This window comes from Panthera leo, chromosome D3, assembly GCF_018350215.1.
Source record: "Panthera leo isolate Ple1 chromosome D3, P.leo_Ple1_pat1.1, whole genome shotgun sequence".
NCBI lineage: Eukaryota > Metazoa > Chordata > Mammalia > Carnivora > Felidae > Panthera > Panthera leo.
In genome coordinates, this window is record NC_056690.1 from 2,900,845 (window position 1) to 2,918,364 (window position 17,520).

The window sequence follows — 17,520 nt, forward strand, 5'->3', positions numbered from 1 at the left end:
CCCGCGTTCTGGAAGCCGTCCGGGGTTGGCGAGGGGGCCAGGCCTTTAGAACCCACGTCAGATCATCTCAGCGTTCGGGCCCCCCAGGAAGGAAGCTCTCTGGAGCTCAGGCCGTCACCAGAGAAGGCGGAGGGGTCTGTCTGCAGCTTGCAAGGAACGGAGGGCCAGGCCTCCCTCCGGAGGGGAGAGGGGAGGAGGCCTCGCAGCCTCTGCCACCAGTCACACCCCTTGGCTGCCGCGTTCATCTGCCTACTTCCGGGCCGACGTGTCCCTCCCACGTCCCCTCCGCCCCCTCGTGCCTCTGTGTCCTCCTGTGTACCGTGGGAATCACAACAAAAGTTGGGGTTTTTGTGGGGTTAAAATCAACAGGAGGCCCTCAGGATCGCGTCTGGTCCAGAGTGAGCTCTCTCCAGCCTTTGGTATTATTCTTATTACTTTGGATGTTGGGCTTAAACTCAACCGTTTCGGGGTCCCCCTCCCCCTTCCTTTTTCCCCCGGTCCCTGACAGTGCGTTAACTAGGTTTCTCGCTTTGGTAAATCTGAGGTTTTAACATCGGCCCTACGTCCAGATGTGGACACTCTCTTCTGGCCTGACCCACGACAGCCTCGTGCCGGACAACTGGGGACAGTCCCCAGGTCCTAGAGCCCATGAAAGCCACTCACACGGGCCAGCCCTAATCGTGCTCCCCCTGACGAGCCCATTCGTCCCTGTGGAGGCCTCCATAAGGCTGCTGCCCACATCTGCCCCCTTCCTGCTGCTTTCTGAGGGCCCTGGTGCTCCCTGTGGCCCTGTTGGGGACTGGGAGTTAAAATCTTTTTTTTGAAGTATATTTATTTATTTTGAGAGGGAGCACACGAGCAGGGGAGGGGCAGAGAGAGAGGGAGGCATAGAGAATCCCAAGCAGGCTCTGTGCCGTCAGCCCCGACGCGGGGCTCGATCTCACAACCGTGAGGTCGTGACCTGAACCGAAACCAAGAGTCAGACGCCCCTAAAAATCCGTCTTTTAAATGTTGGTTTTACCCTACCTCAAATGTTCTAATGTGCGTATTTTAGAACAGGTGCTATATACGGTCACGTCTTTCTGCTCCGATGTCATCGGGGACCAGGCTGCGGCTCTGGGGCCCGCAACCTGCCCGGGCTCCACGAGGGGAGGGTCCCCGAACTTAGTGCATGCCCCGGGCGGGGTGGGGGAGGGAGGCAGGGCTCCGGCACCCAGGCTTCAGGCTCAGCTCCCGGCTTTCTGCCCCCCACCCCACCCCACCCCGCCCGATCACCTGACCCCCCACCCATTTCTTTCTAATCGAATCATGAAAGCAGGTATCAGCTCCTTCAGGAGTTTCCTTCTGACACTTGCCTGGGCCTTGCATTTTGAACACGAAAACCTTCCTCTCTCAAACACTCCTGCTCTGCGATTCGAACAGCTTCGTTTTCCAAGACTTGTTTTCTCTGTCAGGAAATTCAAAAGCCCCCTCAGAAACTGAAGGCCAAGGATGTGACTCTTTCTTCTCGAATCTGGCATGGATGTGAGCCCATCTCCTTCCACACAAACGTAATAAGCTCAGAACGGTCTTATCTGCATGAAGAATTACACACGTGTGTGTGCATGCACAGATATACACACGTATCCATTAATATGCTGGCATGTTATTCTTCCGTCAAAAAAAAAAAATAGAAAAAAATTTGCGTGAAGGCAGAATGTCAGCTTATGAGGCTCTTCAAAGAATAGTTGTTCCCAAACTACTTAAGAAACACTCTAGAAACAATCAAGTCTTATTGTATTTAAGTCCTATGGATCAGAATTCCATTTCCATATCACCAAAAAAAAAATAACACTTCTTATAACTAGGTACCTCGTTCAAAATACACGTGCTGATGTGAAAGCTGAGGGGAGGAAACCCCTTGTAGGTTATGTACCCGGGGGCCTGCAAACCAAGTCCCATGAACTGGAGAAAAAAGTTTATTCTTTGTGCATATGGGGAAGGGAGGCTCACAGAAATGAACTGAATCCCCCCAAAGTGGTGGCCAGACCCGCAGACTTGGACGAAACCCATTTTAACAAGGGGCAATACATTTGTGGAGAAGGGTTTCGAGCTCATAGGGCAGCAAAGTGTGGGAAGGAAGGTAAATACAGAGGGAAACTCACGGGAGATAAGGGTGGTTTAGTAAAGTTCCTTCAAGTGCGCCAACTTGGTGCTGCCTTTGACCTGGGCTGAACCCTTGTCTGACCGCCATGCAAATGAGATTCCTCGGTGTGCAGCTGACGACGGCTGCATGGGATATGGAGACGGTCCCGCGTCCCATCAGAGAGTGACAGGGAGAGACAGGCAGGGGAAGGAGGAGAGAGAGCCAGAACGAGGTCCCGGGGCTGTCGCGAGCACAGACTTACTGCGGAGAAGAGACTACTGAATGGGAAGTAAACCCCGCTGAGCAAAGAGGCATTTCATCGGAAAGGACGCCTGAGAGTTCTCACGATAGGGAGGACCCTGCCCGTGAGAGCAGCGGGCGTCTCGTGGGTTTGGGCACGTGGGCTTCTCTCTTATGGGAGGAGGCCCCCAAGGCTGGGAAGGATGGGGCTCGGAAGTGGCTCCCGGGAGACCCAGGGAGGGAAAGAGCCTGAACACAGGTTGACGAGCGGGCGTGTCGTTCGACTGGTCGGCAGGGAAAAGCCACTGGGCTGACCCCTGGTGAGACCAGCTGGGCCTTGGCAGGACCTGTGTCTGGCAAGTGGGGCGTCCGTGAGTCCAGACGAGTCGTGTGGGGACAGGGTCCTGTGCGGTAAGTCCTTTCCAGAAGGTGCAAGTCGGGGGCACCTCCCAACCTGCGCTGTTCCAGGAGCTCGGGGGACGGTCACCGTTGCCGGCAGGTGGGCATTCACATTCACCCTCAGTGACACAAACAGGGTCACAAGACTGTTTACGTCACAAACACAGGTCCTTTGCAGTCACAGGTGTTTCTGTGCCCGCCCAGCCTCTAAACGCGTCTAGAGATCCGGGAACACGGGCCAGAGGCGCAAAGAGGGGAGGAAGCCTTCGAGGACGGAAGTCAGCAGCTCTTGAGACCCCGTAAGCCATTTTTCTGGGCGTTTCGAAAATGCGAGAACCGGGCACGGAAAACCCACGTCAGAAAGCTCACTGCATAGAACGCCCGGGCCCCTTGGCCTCCGGCTTCTTGCAGACGTCTGCTTGCTGACCTTTCTGATCTGGGAAAATGCTGAGCGTATTTCTACATTAGAAGCTAAAGAAGAAAATCCGTTTTAAGCGGAGCACGAGCCTTCTAAGGGCGGAGGCTTTGGGACGTTGCGCAGTGAGCTCAGGGCCTCTGCTGAGAAAGGCTTCACTGCGCTCATTTCCCCTTCCCAGGAACAAAGCCTTTGTGATTTAGCTGAATTGTGTACATTTTTTGGAAAGACGTTTCTCCCAGCCTGGATTTTTAAGGCTATTTATGAGTCTGAAAGAAGTGGATTGTAAGATAATCTCATTCAAATAGATCGTGGCCACGAAGATGAAGTCATTCCTTTTATCTAACGCCCCCCCCCCCCCCCGCCCCACTGCACCTTATTTGCAATCGTTTCTACCAGAAGTTGCCTTGGAGTCTGAGATTCTCCGAGAAACTGCTCGGCCACCGTTTCCATTCTGACAGACGGTTGGGGCCTCACTGGTCTGTAGGGTGTGTCCTCTCTGACTCTGACCCCAAGTCCTGCCTGTGGCTTGACCCCACGACATCCCCACATCCGCGCCTGGGCCCCCGCATGGGGCCTGGCTCGCTGTTCCCGTAAATACTTCTCTACATGGCCATCAGGAAAACGGAGGGGCGCCGGGGTGGCACGTCGGTTGAGTGTCCAATTCCTGATTTTGGCTCAAGTCACGATCTCAACGGTGTGAGCCCCGCGTTGGGCTCTGTGCTCACAGTGCAGAACCTGCTTGGGATTCTCTCTCCCCCCTCTCTCTCTGCCCCTCCCCTGCTCATACTCTCTCTCTCTCTCAAAATAAATAAACAAAAGAAACAGGATGAAATCACCCCCAGCGGGAAATGGGGAGGCTTCCCCGCTTCCTGTGAGGGATTCAGTTCTCCATCTAAGATCTGGAACCCTCTGATGACCAGACATGCAGAGGTCGGCTTTCCCTAACCTCACACGGTGGGTTCTACAACCTGCCTGGACCGGGACTGAACGCACAGGGCGCTGCACTCCGGGGCTGTTCATGCTGGTAACATGACCACACAAGACTTTTCCTCTAAATGCTGTTTGTAGAGCCTAAACCCTAGGCGAGAAGGTCGTTCGCTGTATCTTCTTTTTGACGTAAACTCTTCCTTTGGGCCAAACTGTGACTCACAGATCCCTGTGAAAAGATTTCAATTTCCCAAGACCTTCCAACGTGAACGGTGACCTGCCTATGCGTCCAGGGCGATCACGAGAAGGTTTAGAGTGGCTGGAATTACATATTCCCACTTAACCATTTTATTGTGTCTTCCAGGGTGGTGTTTCACCCAAGACGGGTGAACCTCTTAGGAGATTCGGGTGAAAACCCGTGTTCTTTGACTCAGAGCCTTTAATTTAGGAGCTGCGGGGTGTGAGGCACTAATCGATACTCTGCACTAGCTGAGAGCTTGTATGCAAATGAGATCTTGCAGAGAAAAGGTGAGCTGTGTCTAGGTGGGTAAATTAAAACCTCGTGGGAAAGAAACACTTCTCTTGGCATTAAAAAGTACCCAGCGAGTAGTACAAAGTGGGATGCCCAAGGGGCGCCTGGGTGGCTCAGTCGGTTAAGCGTCCGACTTCGGCTCAGGTCATGATCTCGCGGCTCGTGAGTTCGAGCCCCGCATCGGGCTCTGTGCTGACAGCTCGGAGCCTGGAGCCTGTTTCAGATTCTGTGTCTCCCTCTCTCTCTCTGACCCTCCCCCGTTCATCCTCTGTCTCTCTCTGTCTCAAAAGTAAATAAACATTAAAAAAAAAAAAATTAAAAAAAAAAACAAAGTGGGATGCCCGAAGCAACGGCAGAGTCTGCAGCCAGGGTATCTCGGGGCTGCTGCACCTGGAGACAGAACAGTCAGAGGAAGGACAGGCGCTGGGGACACGGGCCAGGTCCTGGGGCTTTTGTCGTGCTTGCCTTTTACTCTGGGGGACGTGCATCTCGGCCCTGCCCTTGGAGTTTCAATTCTACCTGTGTAAACAAATCATCTTAAACATGAGGCAAATGTCACCCATGTGCTTAATTCTGGATTCAGTTCTCAATACAAGGTCGCGATCCAACCCCTTCCTAGAAGTTCGTTTTCAGCGAACTTCTGGTCCCTATTCAGCTGGAGCATCGAAGACGGCAGGGTCCCTCTCGGCGGCAGCCTGGATGGTTGAGAAGCTGCGGGCCTGGGAGCCTACACGCCCGAGAGCCGAAGGCACTGGTCTGCCCTGCGGCCCGGGTGCCGGGAGTTTTAAAAGCCAAGGCTCCGAACCACTGCTTCGACAAGTGGCCTGTCCCTGGGGCGCCTGGGTGGCTCCGTCAGTGAAGCGTCTGACTTCTGCTCCCGTCAGGATCTCACGGTTCCGCACTGTCAGTGTGGAGCCTGCTTGGGAGTCTCTGTCTCCCTCTCCCTCTGTCCCTCCCCAATTTGTGCTCTCTCTCTCTCCCTCTCTCAAATAAGCAAACTTAAAAAAAAAAAGTGGCCTCTCCCCTGAGGGCGGCTTGCCTGGGGGGGAGGTCTTTCCAGATGAGCCCCCTGACCCTCCCAGGACTTTGGGTCGGGAAGGAGAAGTGAGGGTGGGGCGTGGGGAGAGGCAAGAAAAGAGGAACTAGGGGGTGGGAGCAAGACACGGACTGCGTCCTTCATCGGGAAGACGCGCAAGGGCTGCCCTCCCCACATGGCGGAAAGCTCGGGGTCAACGCCAGGCGAGTCCCGCTACCAGGAGCCGCCCCCGGAGAGCCCACGTGGTCTGCGTCAGATCAGCAGGGCCCCGAGGCAGCGAGCTCTTCCAGAACAGGGTGGAAGGGCAAGGGGGGTGTTCGACGGGAAGCCAGCAGCGCCAGCTGCCGCGGGAGCAGAGGCCGCGAGGAGGCAGCGCCCCTTGGCTCCCTCGCACGGTGCCTCCTTAAAATGCAGCTTCCCTCCGTGTGTGAAGGCTGTCGTGCCTCAGCTCTATCTGGAGATTCACTCCTGGCGTCCCTCAAGCCTGTACGTCAGCAAGTTTGAAAACGACGCACAAAATGCTTAAGCGTAAAGTTAACTGCGTATGAAAGTAGAATCATCTGCCATGTTTGTGGAAAAGCACCGTTTCTCGTCTGCGCTTCGGCAGTAAAACAGCGATGGTGTTTGAAACCCCTCTTGATGAGGTTCTGGAGCGTTGGCACCTCTTGGGTGGGGGCTGGAGGTGGCGGGGGGGGGGGGCGGGCAGCGCTTTCTCGCAGAGCACCGCACACAACGTGAACACACGGCAGCCATCTCCCTGGGCTGACGGTGGCGCACTTTATTCGTTCAGAAACACGCCCATCCCCAAAGTGCGTCCAGCTTGGGAGCATGTTTATCTAGGGACGCAAACCGATGGCGTTCAGGTACGGCGTGATCAAGCATCTACTGCAGCATTCCAACAGGGAATGGGTTCAAGCTTCCGAACAACCAGAGTTTTCTAACCAGCAGCACCGCTGGGTGGCCCCTGAGCCGTCACGCGGCTCTCTCTAAGGGGCACTGCCAGTTCCAGATTCAGAGGGAGCCGCCTCGGGCTCGGCTTCTCCCTCGAGTCCCCTCCTTGCTGTGCCCCCAAGGAACCTGGGCCCCGGCAGGGTCACGAGTGCAAACCCCAGCCGTGAGGAGCGGCTGCCTTCCTGGCTCGGCTCTGAGCGAGGTGGACAGGGAGCGTCCAGAACCTGAACGTGTCCTTGCGTCCTGGATGGAGCCCCAGTCGAGGTGACTGCTCGCCCCCAGGTCTGCCGGCGTCTAGACCGACCAACGAAGCACCACGTGCCGTGGGCTCCCGAGGCTGCTCTACCTTCTCAAGTCCCCACTGCTTTCTTCCTCTCACCACGCGGCGGAACTCTCCACTCCCTTTGCCGCCACGGCACGTCCCCGGGAACGCAGGGACTCAAGACCCACCAGGGGCCGGTGTGGCCTCCAAAGGAGAGTAGGCACCGCTTCTGGGGACGCCGTGCTGCTGCGGCAGGGACATCACACCAGTGACGGCTCCACTTGGCTAAACTCGCCACACTGGGCCTCCAAGGTGGGGTGTGGGGTAACGTCACCAGACGGCCGGTCCTGCCACGGGCTGGAAGCTTGTGACCCGCTGGGCCCCCACCCCTGGGTCCCTGGTGCTGACCGCAACGACCCAGGCTCCATCTGGGGGTCGCTGGAGTGTCTTCCAGGCTGTGAGCACCGTGTACCCCGTCCCCTTGCTCCCGCTTTCCCAGGAGGAGCCTGCAGTGTGGACTGCCTGCTTTCCCAGCCGCTTTCCCAGGAGCAGCCTGCAGTGTGGACTGCCTGCTTTCCCAGCCGCTTTCCCAGGAGGAGCCTGCAGTGTGGACTGCCCGCTTTCCCAGGAGGAGCCTGCAGTGTGGACTGCCCACTTTCCCAGGAGGAGCCTGCAGTGTGGACTGCCCGCTTTCCCAGCTGCTTTCCCAGGAGGAGCCTGCAGTGTGGACTGCCCGCTTTCCCAGCCGCTTTCCCAGGGGGAGCCTGCAGTGTGGACTGCCCGCTTTCCCAGCCGCTTTCCCAGGGGGAGCCTGCAGTGTGGACTGCCCGCTTTCCCAGCCGCTTTCCCAGGGGGAGCCTGCAGTGTGGACTGCCCGCTTTCCCAGCCGCTTTCCCAGGGGGAGCCTGCAGTGTGGACTGCCCGCTTTCCCAGGGCGGATGCCCTGCCTCTCAGCTATGGAACTGCTGAGCGAGCCGTGCTGCCGGGAGACTCAGCCACAGCCCTGTGTCTGGTGTCCCAAGGAGCAAACCTCCCCGAGCCGGGGGCCCCGTGCACTGCACGTACCTGCCAGGACCCCTCTGTGCGGACGTGCGATTTTGCTTTTGCTTTTTGAACAACGATGGGTCCTAAGTCATCAGAAGACCCACAGGGAAGCGTCTGCACTGGGTGGTTTGCAAATGAGGCCCTGTGGTACCTGGGGTCCCACGGCAGCTAGCGTGGTCTCCCCCATCCCCCCCACCCCCACCCCCATGAGCCCAGGAGCTGCCGCGTCTCCATCAGGACCGATCTGTAAACACATCCGGGATGTTATCTGGAAGCACAGACGTCCGGATGCGGTTCTGCCTTATAACTGATGTTGTTTATCTAGGATTCCGATAAAACCGGTGTGACTTGTCCTGGGATGGACCCGGTGGCCCAGAGCTCTGTCTCTGGGCGTCTGCCCGGGGCTGCGCGTCTGGCGGCGGCCACAGGCGGGCGCGTGAGGGCACCAGGCGAGCGCCCCTAGTCCTGGATGCTTCCCTCGAGGGTCCTGATGAGGTTCTGATAGGTGCATCTCTCCGCCTGCCACGAGTGACACGCTCTCACGTACTCCCTTCCGTTGGCCACGATCTCTCTCTCTAGTGCAGGGTCGCTGACCAGTCTCTTGGCCAGCTGCACAAACTCCTGCCGAGGGACGGGTGGGAGAGAGACAGGCGTAAGCAAACACACACACGTGCTGGGTGACCATCCGGGGAAAGCTCGCGGAGCCACCAACCATGCCTCCCCCCTCTCTTCCCTGGATTGCCGACAGCTGCTGTTTCCTTCCTCTGCAACGACTCTTAGGTCCGCTCTCCGGTCCCTCGCTCATGAGTGTCGGCTGAGAGGTGACCTGGGTCCTGCTCCAGGATCTGAGCCCCACACGCTGTCCGATGCTACCCCTGCCCCATCGGTTTCCCACTGTGCTGGGCCTTCTTTTCTCTCTCCCCGGCACAGAGCCTGTCTTCAGATGCTCTGCCGTGGGGGGAGAGTGCCAGGCTGCAGAGTCAGAGCTGGGCTCAAATGCTTCTGCAGGACCTAAGTGAGCTGTGTGCCTTTGGCCAAGCCAGTTAACTCTCTGAGTCTCACACTTACCCTCTCTTCAGGGTTAGTCAGCCCAACCCTGCCCCAGACTCCCCGGGCGAAGGAGGGAGAGGAGACCGAATGTCCTCGGTTTTCTGGGCTTTTCCTCCGTTAACTAACTGCACTATCTATTGACGTTATCTATTGACAGCCTCAGACAGTCGTCACTAACGCAAGTGCGGCCCTGCTGACGGGTTTCGAATATCAGAGCCCTTCAAAACTGGAAAGAATCAGAATGATTACTGTTCGGTTGTTCAACAGTATTCAGAGAGAGGAGGGTCACACGCATACGTGTTAATACTGCGTTTCAGCCAAGAGCCAAGTTTGTGAGCCAGGAGGCCTGCGTTTACCCTCACACCCCACCTCCAGATGGGGACGCTTCCTAACCTCTCTGTGCCTGTGTTTCCTCATCTGTAACTGAGGGACAATGACAGCATCTGCTTCGTGACATGCTTATGGGATTGAACGAGTCAGTACAGAGGGCCCCGGGCACAGCCCGGCACACGCTTGGCCATCACTGTCTCCAGGACTCCGGGAAGCCTGTGCAAACGCCAAGAAGACAGCCAGGACTCGGTTAACATACGATGCTTTGCTGTTTAAAAGGAATGTCCACATACTCTCAAAATTATTGTTAATTAAACGTTGAATGCCCTTTATAGCTAGCAATATAAACAGCGATATTTACGATAGAGTGGAATTATATTTTTATGTGTTATGTATATAGTTTTTAGTAAATGGGTGTTCTTTTATAATAAAAACGTAACATATTTATTCTCACCTTATAGTAGAACAACATTCTTATAAAAATTATTCGAGAGGCTTATGGCTTTGGCATATTATTTTACGACTCTGGTCATATCTTGGATTTATCTAACGCACGGACTTTATGATTTCTACAGAATGTGTGACCGTTTGACAGCAAAATCCTGAATCATGGAGCTTGTACGGATGGAATGTGACAAAGTGCACTGTCTCCTCTCAGCACAGAAGACCAAACAGAACGCAGACTTAAATAAAGCAGCACGAGACACTCAGGTGGGGAATCAGAAACACCGTGGCCATCACATAACAAAACCCTGGGTGAGTGGCCGGAGGTAAAGGGAGAGAAGTATCAGGGAAGAGAAAAGGGGAACCTGACTGGTGGGTGGTCAGACTCCCTCCCGGGGACTCTGGGACTATTTTCTTCTGGACTAAACCAGCTTCTGCATGACATGCCAAGGCCACACGAGGAGGGCACACCCATGGACCCTGAAGAACGCCGGTGGACAGATGGCAGGGCACCTGCCGGGGCCGACTGCACACGAGGGCGTGGCCACAACCCCCGTCCCCACGTACACACTGCTCTGTAGTACGACTCAGCCACTCCTCCCGCACACCAGGTGGGGGTGGGTCCGCAGCTCTTGAATCCCTGCTTGACCGGCGGGGATGTGTCACGGGTGACGTGTCTGACCTCCACGCAAAGCCCCCGGGCATCTCCTGCTCTCATTCGGGCCCTGAGGTCACCGCTTGGAGAAACCCGAGCTGGCCTGCCTGAGGACGACAGCACGTGGACAGAGATGCCCGCCAGGACCGGGGCGGAGGCGTGCCTCACCAAACACGCCGGGCAGCGAGGCGGTGAGAGTTTCAGCAGAGCTCCTCGGAAACCAGCACAGGTCCCAAGGCATCAGCGGGCCGGCCAGAGCGCCCTGGATTCTGCAGAGCTGTTGGCCGTAGAACTTGCCAGAAAACTGATCAGCTAGCTGACTCTCCCCCCATGGGGCAAATACTGGGGGCGGGGACGTTCATCAGGGGCTTCATGCAGAGTAACGGTCTCCTCTTGACGGTCGTTCAGAATAAGTTAAAAGGTGTGAAGGGGACATATGCTGAGACAGTTAAGAGGAAACAGAAATGTGGGGGCCTGGGGGGCTCAGTCAGTTAAGCGCCCGGCTCCTGGTTTCAGCTTAGGTCATGATCTCGCGGCTCGTGAGGTCAAGCCCCGCATCGGGCTCTGCATTGTCAGCGGATTCTCTCTTTGCTGATTGGGATTTTCTCTCTCCCTCTCTCTCTGCACTACCCCTCTCCCCACTCTCTCTCTCAAAAATAAATGAGCTTTAAGAAAGAAAAGAAAAGAGAAGAGAAGAGAAGAGAAAAGAAAAAAAAGAAAAGAAAAGGAAAGGAAAAAAAAGAAAAGAAAAAAGAAAAGAAAAGAAAAAAAAGAAAAGGAAAAGAAAAGAAAAAAAAAGAAAAGAAAAGAAAAGGAAAAGAAAAGAAAAGAAAAGAAAAGAAAAACAGAAGCCAGGTATGGGCATCCCATGTCCCACATCCCACCGTAGAGAGCTCAAAGACAGATCCAGATCCAGACAGGGTTCTAGGCCAGCGTTGGAAACCCGAGCGCCCACCCGAGCCACAGAAAATACAGGCCTGGACTGGAGGTCACATTCTCCATGCTCCTCAAGAGAGGCCTAGATTCCGGAAGTTTACGTAAAAGCTCTTCGCGATAAATACCGACAAGCAATGCAAAACGTGGAGCACATGGCAAAGTAAATGAGACGCAGGTGTGGACCCGAGCCACCCCAGGGCCACAGGTGTGCAAACCAGGGCTCAGGTCACACGTTTTTAAGTTAAAAACAAAACTCAACGCGAAAGAGCGTGGTTTCGTTTTCCCAACGATTCAGCGAGCAGTTTGCGTTTTCTGAGTCCCCTTCCTCCCCGAGGAGTCTTCCGTGGCTGGTGGGAAACTCGCCACTGAGTCCGTCTGACCCGCCTTCTCTCCCGGTGGCACCCGGCAAGGTCCAGGGCATGGCGAGCCGGGGCAGTTTTACAGAACTGACATTTAAAGCCCTGTTGGGACCCTTGTCACAACAACGTCCCCCTAATGCCACAGGGCAGGGGGGAAGCCTCCCTGGAAAGCAACGCCCTTGCAGCAGCTTCTTAACTAGATGGTTCTCAAGAGTTCTACCCTCCCACCACCTTCTCTGAGACATGCATCCTTATTCCTCCAAGAGAAGCTAGACCCGACCGTATAAAGGCCGAGCTTTGGGCTATTAAACAACCCCCTCGCTCAGGCCATTTTGTAGGACGGCACCTGGCTCGTGCCCAACCCGTCACCCCACAGACGAGGCCCCCAAAGCCAGCCATGCCCCGGGACGAGGGACAGCGTGCCGGAGGCCTGGGCGCGTGTTCTGACCCCCTGGGCTGCGTGGGACAGGCGGGGAAAGGGCAGCCCATGTGATCCACGTGGTGGGAAAGCTGATCCCCTCCTCCTTCTCTCCGGCTCCAGAGCAAGTCAAGGAGAGAGCCTCGGGGAGGTGCAAGCCTGCTCCCGCTCTCGTCTCCGCGAGGACGGCTGGAGTCCGGCCCAGAGCCTCCAGCGGGGCTGGGACCGGCCGCAGATCAGCAGCAAACGGCAGCCGGCATCTGTCACGTGCTCTCTGCCGGGCAGCGGCTCATGATCAGAATCCGGGATTTGGGGGATTTAACGATGGCGCTTGTGCCCTTTTCCATTTCCGCGCGCCCTGCGGTGGCTTCAGACGGCGCCCCGTACGCGACAAACCACAATTTCCGAATCAGAATGTCCAAACGGTCACCCTAAGCAGGATAAACAAAGCCACAAATAACTTCGCGTCGGCTCAGATACGACTTCGCTGCCAAGTCGGTTTTGGCATGAAGCTCACGGAAAATTAGATTGTTTTCCAAGCGCTTTTCTGGATTTCGGAATTGCAGAAAGGGATGGGGACTCTGCGCTGTTCTCACGACTCCTCGCACAGACAGGGAGGCAGGAGCACAGAGAGGTCCAGGAACTGTGCCCAGGGTCACACAGTAAGAGGCAAAGTGGCCGAAGCGAGAATTACACTCAGACCCTTCAGCCTCCGGTCTCGGGAAGCAAAGAACCAGAATGGGAGAGAAGGCGTTGGGAGGAGAGGTGGCCGGGGGACGGTTCTGGGGGATGCACGGTGACCACAGCAGGGTCAGGAGCCTCACAGAGTGAGCCAGAAAGAGCAAAGCCCTCAAGAAATGCGTAAGGAAAGCGGCCATGAAGGTAGCCCGGCCGCACTTCGGGGACACGAGATACGAGGCTGGCTGCGGCGGGCTGTGGGAGGCAGGCCCGGGGGTCAGGGCAGAGCCCGGCCAAGGCCGCCTCCGGCCCCCACAAAGCCTCCTGATCAGCGCTGTCCTGCTGAGCCCGGGCGTGGCCGCCTCGGCCCACAAACCCATAGGGGAGGGTGACAGCCACTGCCCTCGTCCACACGGATGTCCGCACACAGCCTCATTCGGGGCGGTCACGCTCTCCTTCCCTCGAACCTCAGCCACCAGCCGTGCCTCCCCGGGGACGGTAGCTGAAGGCCACGCTTTCCGGGACCACCAGCTCCGGGAACGGCCCCAACAAAGCAGGAGGAAGTACTTGGCAAGGAACCCAGGCATCGGGTCAGCATGCCCCGCCCCCCACCTGCTCTGCTGGACTCACGCCCGACCTCTGCTGTGCGGCGCCCCGGGGAGAAAAGGCGCCCTGTCTCTACATCCACGGTAGCGAGACTCCGTCCCGTGGCCGTGGACACAACAACAGCTTACGATGTGTCACCAAACCAAGATGCAACAGAATGGCCCGTCCACGCGGGAAGGGGTGGGCCATGTGCGCACGTGTCCTGGAGAAAGAGGAGGCTGTCTCCAAATGGCCAATTGTGGCCACTTCTTAATTTTTATGCTGTCAACTTTCCTATAAAAAATGTACCATGTAAACAATCACAGCCTAACACCAGGACACGGAGACCGCGGGGACCCCACCAGATCTGTGCCCCCCACGTTCCTGAGTCCCAGGCACCCTACTCGTGAGTTCTCGTTCGTTCATGCTGTTCCTTGCGGCACACTGCACTGCCTCCAGCTCTCCCGCGACGCACGCCCTCACGCACCCCAGCTTCCGCGCGCGGGGCCCTGCCGACCCCCAGTGCCCTTCCCTGCAGGGAACCTCCCTCTTTCCACACCGGCCTTGTCCACCGCAGGCAGGACCTGTGAGCGTGACAGGAGTCCATCCCTGTGAAGCACGGGGCCAGCCTCCCATCAGGGGTGGTGCCCCTCGTGCTGAGGGCCATGAAAGGGACACACTGCCCTATCCTGCCACCACCTGCCTAGACCGTGAGCCCCAGGGGGCCTGGACCCTTTCTCTCCCAGCATTTGTCCCCAGGACTGAGCTCAGCGCCTGCCACACAGGAGGCTCAGTAAAAGTCCTCTGCCTTACACGCCTGGTGCGTGAACCGATTCACGTACCTTGTCGCACAGACACGGGAGAACCCGCCACTCTTGTCCTTCCCACCCAAACTCCTCTTTCTGGCTCATGAGACCCTGCGGCCCGGAGGGCAAGACGCAGCCTCGGGCCTAGGAATGCGCCGCCTGGGACACGACCTCGCTGGGAATGTCCATCTCTCCTTCCTGCAGAGACGGGTCCGCCCTCGTCCGGAGCAGACATCAAGCCGGTGGCCTTCACGGCCAGTCTTCCCCTGCATGCTGGGACAGGCCCGTGCTGTGTTTAATGACTTTAAAAACCGAAATATCGAGATTTACAAATTGGTAAAAGACAAGTACAATGTGGGATTTCCAGCCTGTCTTCAAACACGACAACGACCGTGAGTCCAGCCGAGGGCCCAGGGTGGCTGGCACTCACTCCCCCCAGGGGGTGTGGTCTCCACCGCGTGCCCCACACATGAGGGCACCAGCCACCTGGCCCCAAGAGAGCCCCATTCACACCCGCTTCTTTTCTCTTCCCTCTCCCTGCTCCCGGCCACGCGCATATGTCACGCACCTCCTCCCCCGACCTCACTTCTGCTGTCCGGGCTGACCAGGTATGACCGTGGCTCCTGCCACCGCCCTGATCGTTTACCTTCTGGGGCCAGACATGGGCACCACCAGGGGCTCCGGGAGAAGGCCTGCACACAGAGCTGGCTTGGCTCCGAACCCGATGCCGGGAAGACGTGAGCCCTCATGACTCAGCACGCGGTTGGCCCCCCCCGGCCACGGGCAGGCTGGCTGTCACGGAGCGTGAAGACGGGGCGACGGGTGCACAGGGAAGGGGTCAGGGAGTGAGGGCCCTGATGGGGACCGTCGCCGAGTATGGGCTACGCTCTCGGGGGAAAGGCCACGTCTCTGCCCCTGCTGTTGTGTTAGTTTTAATAAAAGGTTCACAAAATGAGCCAGAGGATACGGATGCCCCCCGAGAACCACTGATGCCCTTCAGACAAAACCTATGCGAAGCGTGTCTTCTGCTTCGAAGGGTGGAAGGGCAGGCCAGCGGGGTATGGAGCCCATGAGCCAGGGGCCTCGTCACGTTTCTGCGTCCCGTCCCCGGGGACCGAGGGCTAGCGCTGAACTAGCCAGGCAGCGGCCGGTCCCACTGGAGCCCCTCGGTTGACGTGACTATAACCAGAGGTGCTGGTTTGTTTAAAACGCATGTTGCTTTGGAAGGAAGCTCCCACTCTGGGCTTGGGCGAGTCTGGTCCCAACCGCAAAGAAGACAAACAACGCCGTGCCTGACAGCCGCGTCTAGCGCGCTTTTTCAAGTCTGTTAAAAAACACAGCCGCCACCCCCCCACACCATGGGCAATCCAAATCATTTTTTAAAAACATCCTTTGTAAAAACCAACGTAGAGGTGTTGGAATCAAAGGAAGTCCTTGACTTAACTCTGTGAGTGCCGTGGCTCCGTGTCTGAGAGTCGGAACGCCAGTCACCGGCAGAAGTGACCTGACCTATGGCGGGGGGGGGGGGGGGAGGGGGGGGGTTACTTGCTGATGTTAGAAGGCATCCCCCACCGGAGGGACTCTCGCTGGCAAAGTTACAGCGCTCTGAAATTGAGCTATAGAATAAGTAGACGTGGCCTTTGGGGAGATGGAAGTGAAAGCAGTTGCCAGGGTGCAGACGATGCCGTCGGGCCGAAAAGCTCGGCTGCTGCTGATTTTGACAGACCCAGAAACCGTTGCTTGGAGAACCAGCACGTGCCCACTCCAAAGGCTTCACAGGCTCGTACGGCTGTGGCTTGTGTTGCTGCCGAAAGGGAAGGCCCTGGTGCCGAGGGTAAGCCCCCCGCCCCCTTGGCTGGTGCACCTGCCCTCCGGGCGAGCCAACGCGCCAGTCAGCCGTGACGAGAGGTGACCCATCATCATAGCCAGGGAAAGGGAGGGCCGCCTCGGATTAAACACCTGCCGCAGGGAAGTCTGAAGAACCGCATTCTCAAACAGGTGAATCGACTGCAATTTTTAAGCACAAATCTGTACATTTCTGAATAGAACATGTGCTTCAATAAAGACGCGGGGAAGTAGAACCTGATTTTTAAAGACTTGAAGAACAGAACTCGGGCCTGAGACTCTTCCTTTACGACCGCCTGACACAAGGCGCTGTCAGTGATAGTGCCTCTCCTTCCGTGGTGACAGGTCCAGGGCTCTCCCGTGGGCGTGAACACGCTCACCCTGCGTGTCCCCCCTCACACCTCCAGGCGGCAGGAGGTGCAATGAGCTGCACGTGTCCAGAGGACAAAACAGGGCTTGGAGACCTGGCCACACGCCTCGCACACGGTCCCTGGGGGTTCAGGTGCAGGCAGACACGAGTACCCTGGAAACCTCAGCAGCTTGCAAACGGGAAACCCCTTCACACGCTTCCCGGACGTCCAGGCACACACATACGCGTGCCCCAGCCGTGCCCGCTCTCAGAGGCACCGTCCTGTCTTACTTCCAAAATACACGTGTGTGCGCGTGCATAGACGCAAGTCCCCCGCTTATCCTATACATTGTTGTGAGGCATTACAGGTGGTCGGATATATGGCGACCTTCTGGAAACCAGCAGGTATTCTAGAAATAGAAGGCCGTGCCCGCTTTGGAAGCGAGACAGCCAAGCATCTCACAGGTGACCTGACTTGCTCGAGGCCACGCCACCTGTTGGAGGCAGAATCAGACTGTTCTGGGCGGGGACACGCGCTGCACACAGGGCTCCCGCCGAGGGGGAGCAGGCGGGAGGGGGGCGCTGGGTGCTGGAGAAAAGATGGGAACCGCAGAACGAAAATCATTCTGATGAGCCGATCCCGGGGACCCCACCTCCCTTACCTGAGGGTCTGAGAACAACAGCCCTGTGACTTCATGCTTCACCACTGCCGCGTTCCCGGGGATATTCCTGGCCAGCACGGGAACTTCCAGATCCATCGCCTGAGGATGTGAGAGAGAGAGGAGACAGGTAGGCAGTCGCGTTTGGGAGCTTCTCTGGCGGCCTGAGCCAGTTTGTGGGGGGAATAACTTCTATGGCAACCGGACCTCTGGCAGCTCATAGAAACACCGCTTGCCAGAGCGATGAGCCAATCGAAGCACGCCATTGTCAAAGTACGTGCTGAATTTTAGTTCTGGAAAGCTACGTACCGTGAGGCTCTGACACGGTTGCCACAGTGTCACAGAGAAACGCGCTCTCTCCAAATGCTCCCTGGACGCCTGGGCAGTGCCAGCCTGCGGTACACATCTTTAATTACCCTCATCACTCCCCCGGCGGGTAATCTGCCCGCAGCACAAGCAGTGAGAACGGGAG

General features: G+C 57.1%; 1 protein-coding gene across 4 annotated transcripts in view; it reads right to left on the bottom strand.

The window, feature by feature from the left end:
• Positions 1-8,231: 8,231 nt before the first annotated feature.
• GLT1D1 (glycosyltransferase 1 domain containing 1) overlaps positions 8,232-17,520 on the bottom strand; it is a 90,941-nt gene continuing 81,652 nt past the window's right edge. For 3 of the 4 annotated variants that reach the window (XM_042910629.1, XM_042910627.1, XM_042910628.1), the window contains 2 exons: positions 17,052-17,150; positions 8,232-8,555 (listed from right to left, as the gene is read on the bottom strand). In XM_042910629.1, coding sequence (XP_042766563.1) covers positions 8,394-8,555; positions 17,052-17,150 — 261 coding nt within the window. In that variant the 3' untranslated portion in view covers positions 8,232-8,393. Of the gene's footprint in view, positions 8,556-16,671; positions 16,800-17,051; positions 17,151-17,520 lie in introns of those variants that run through there. The other variant, XM_042910630.1, reaches the window with a different exon arrangement.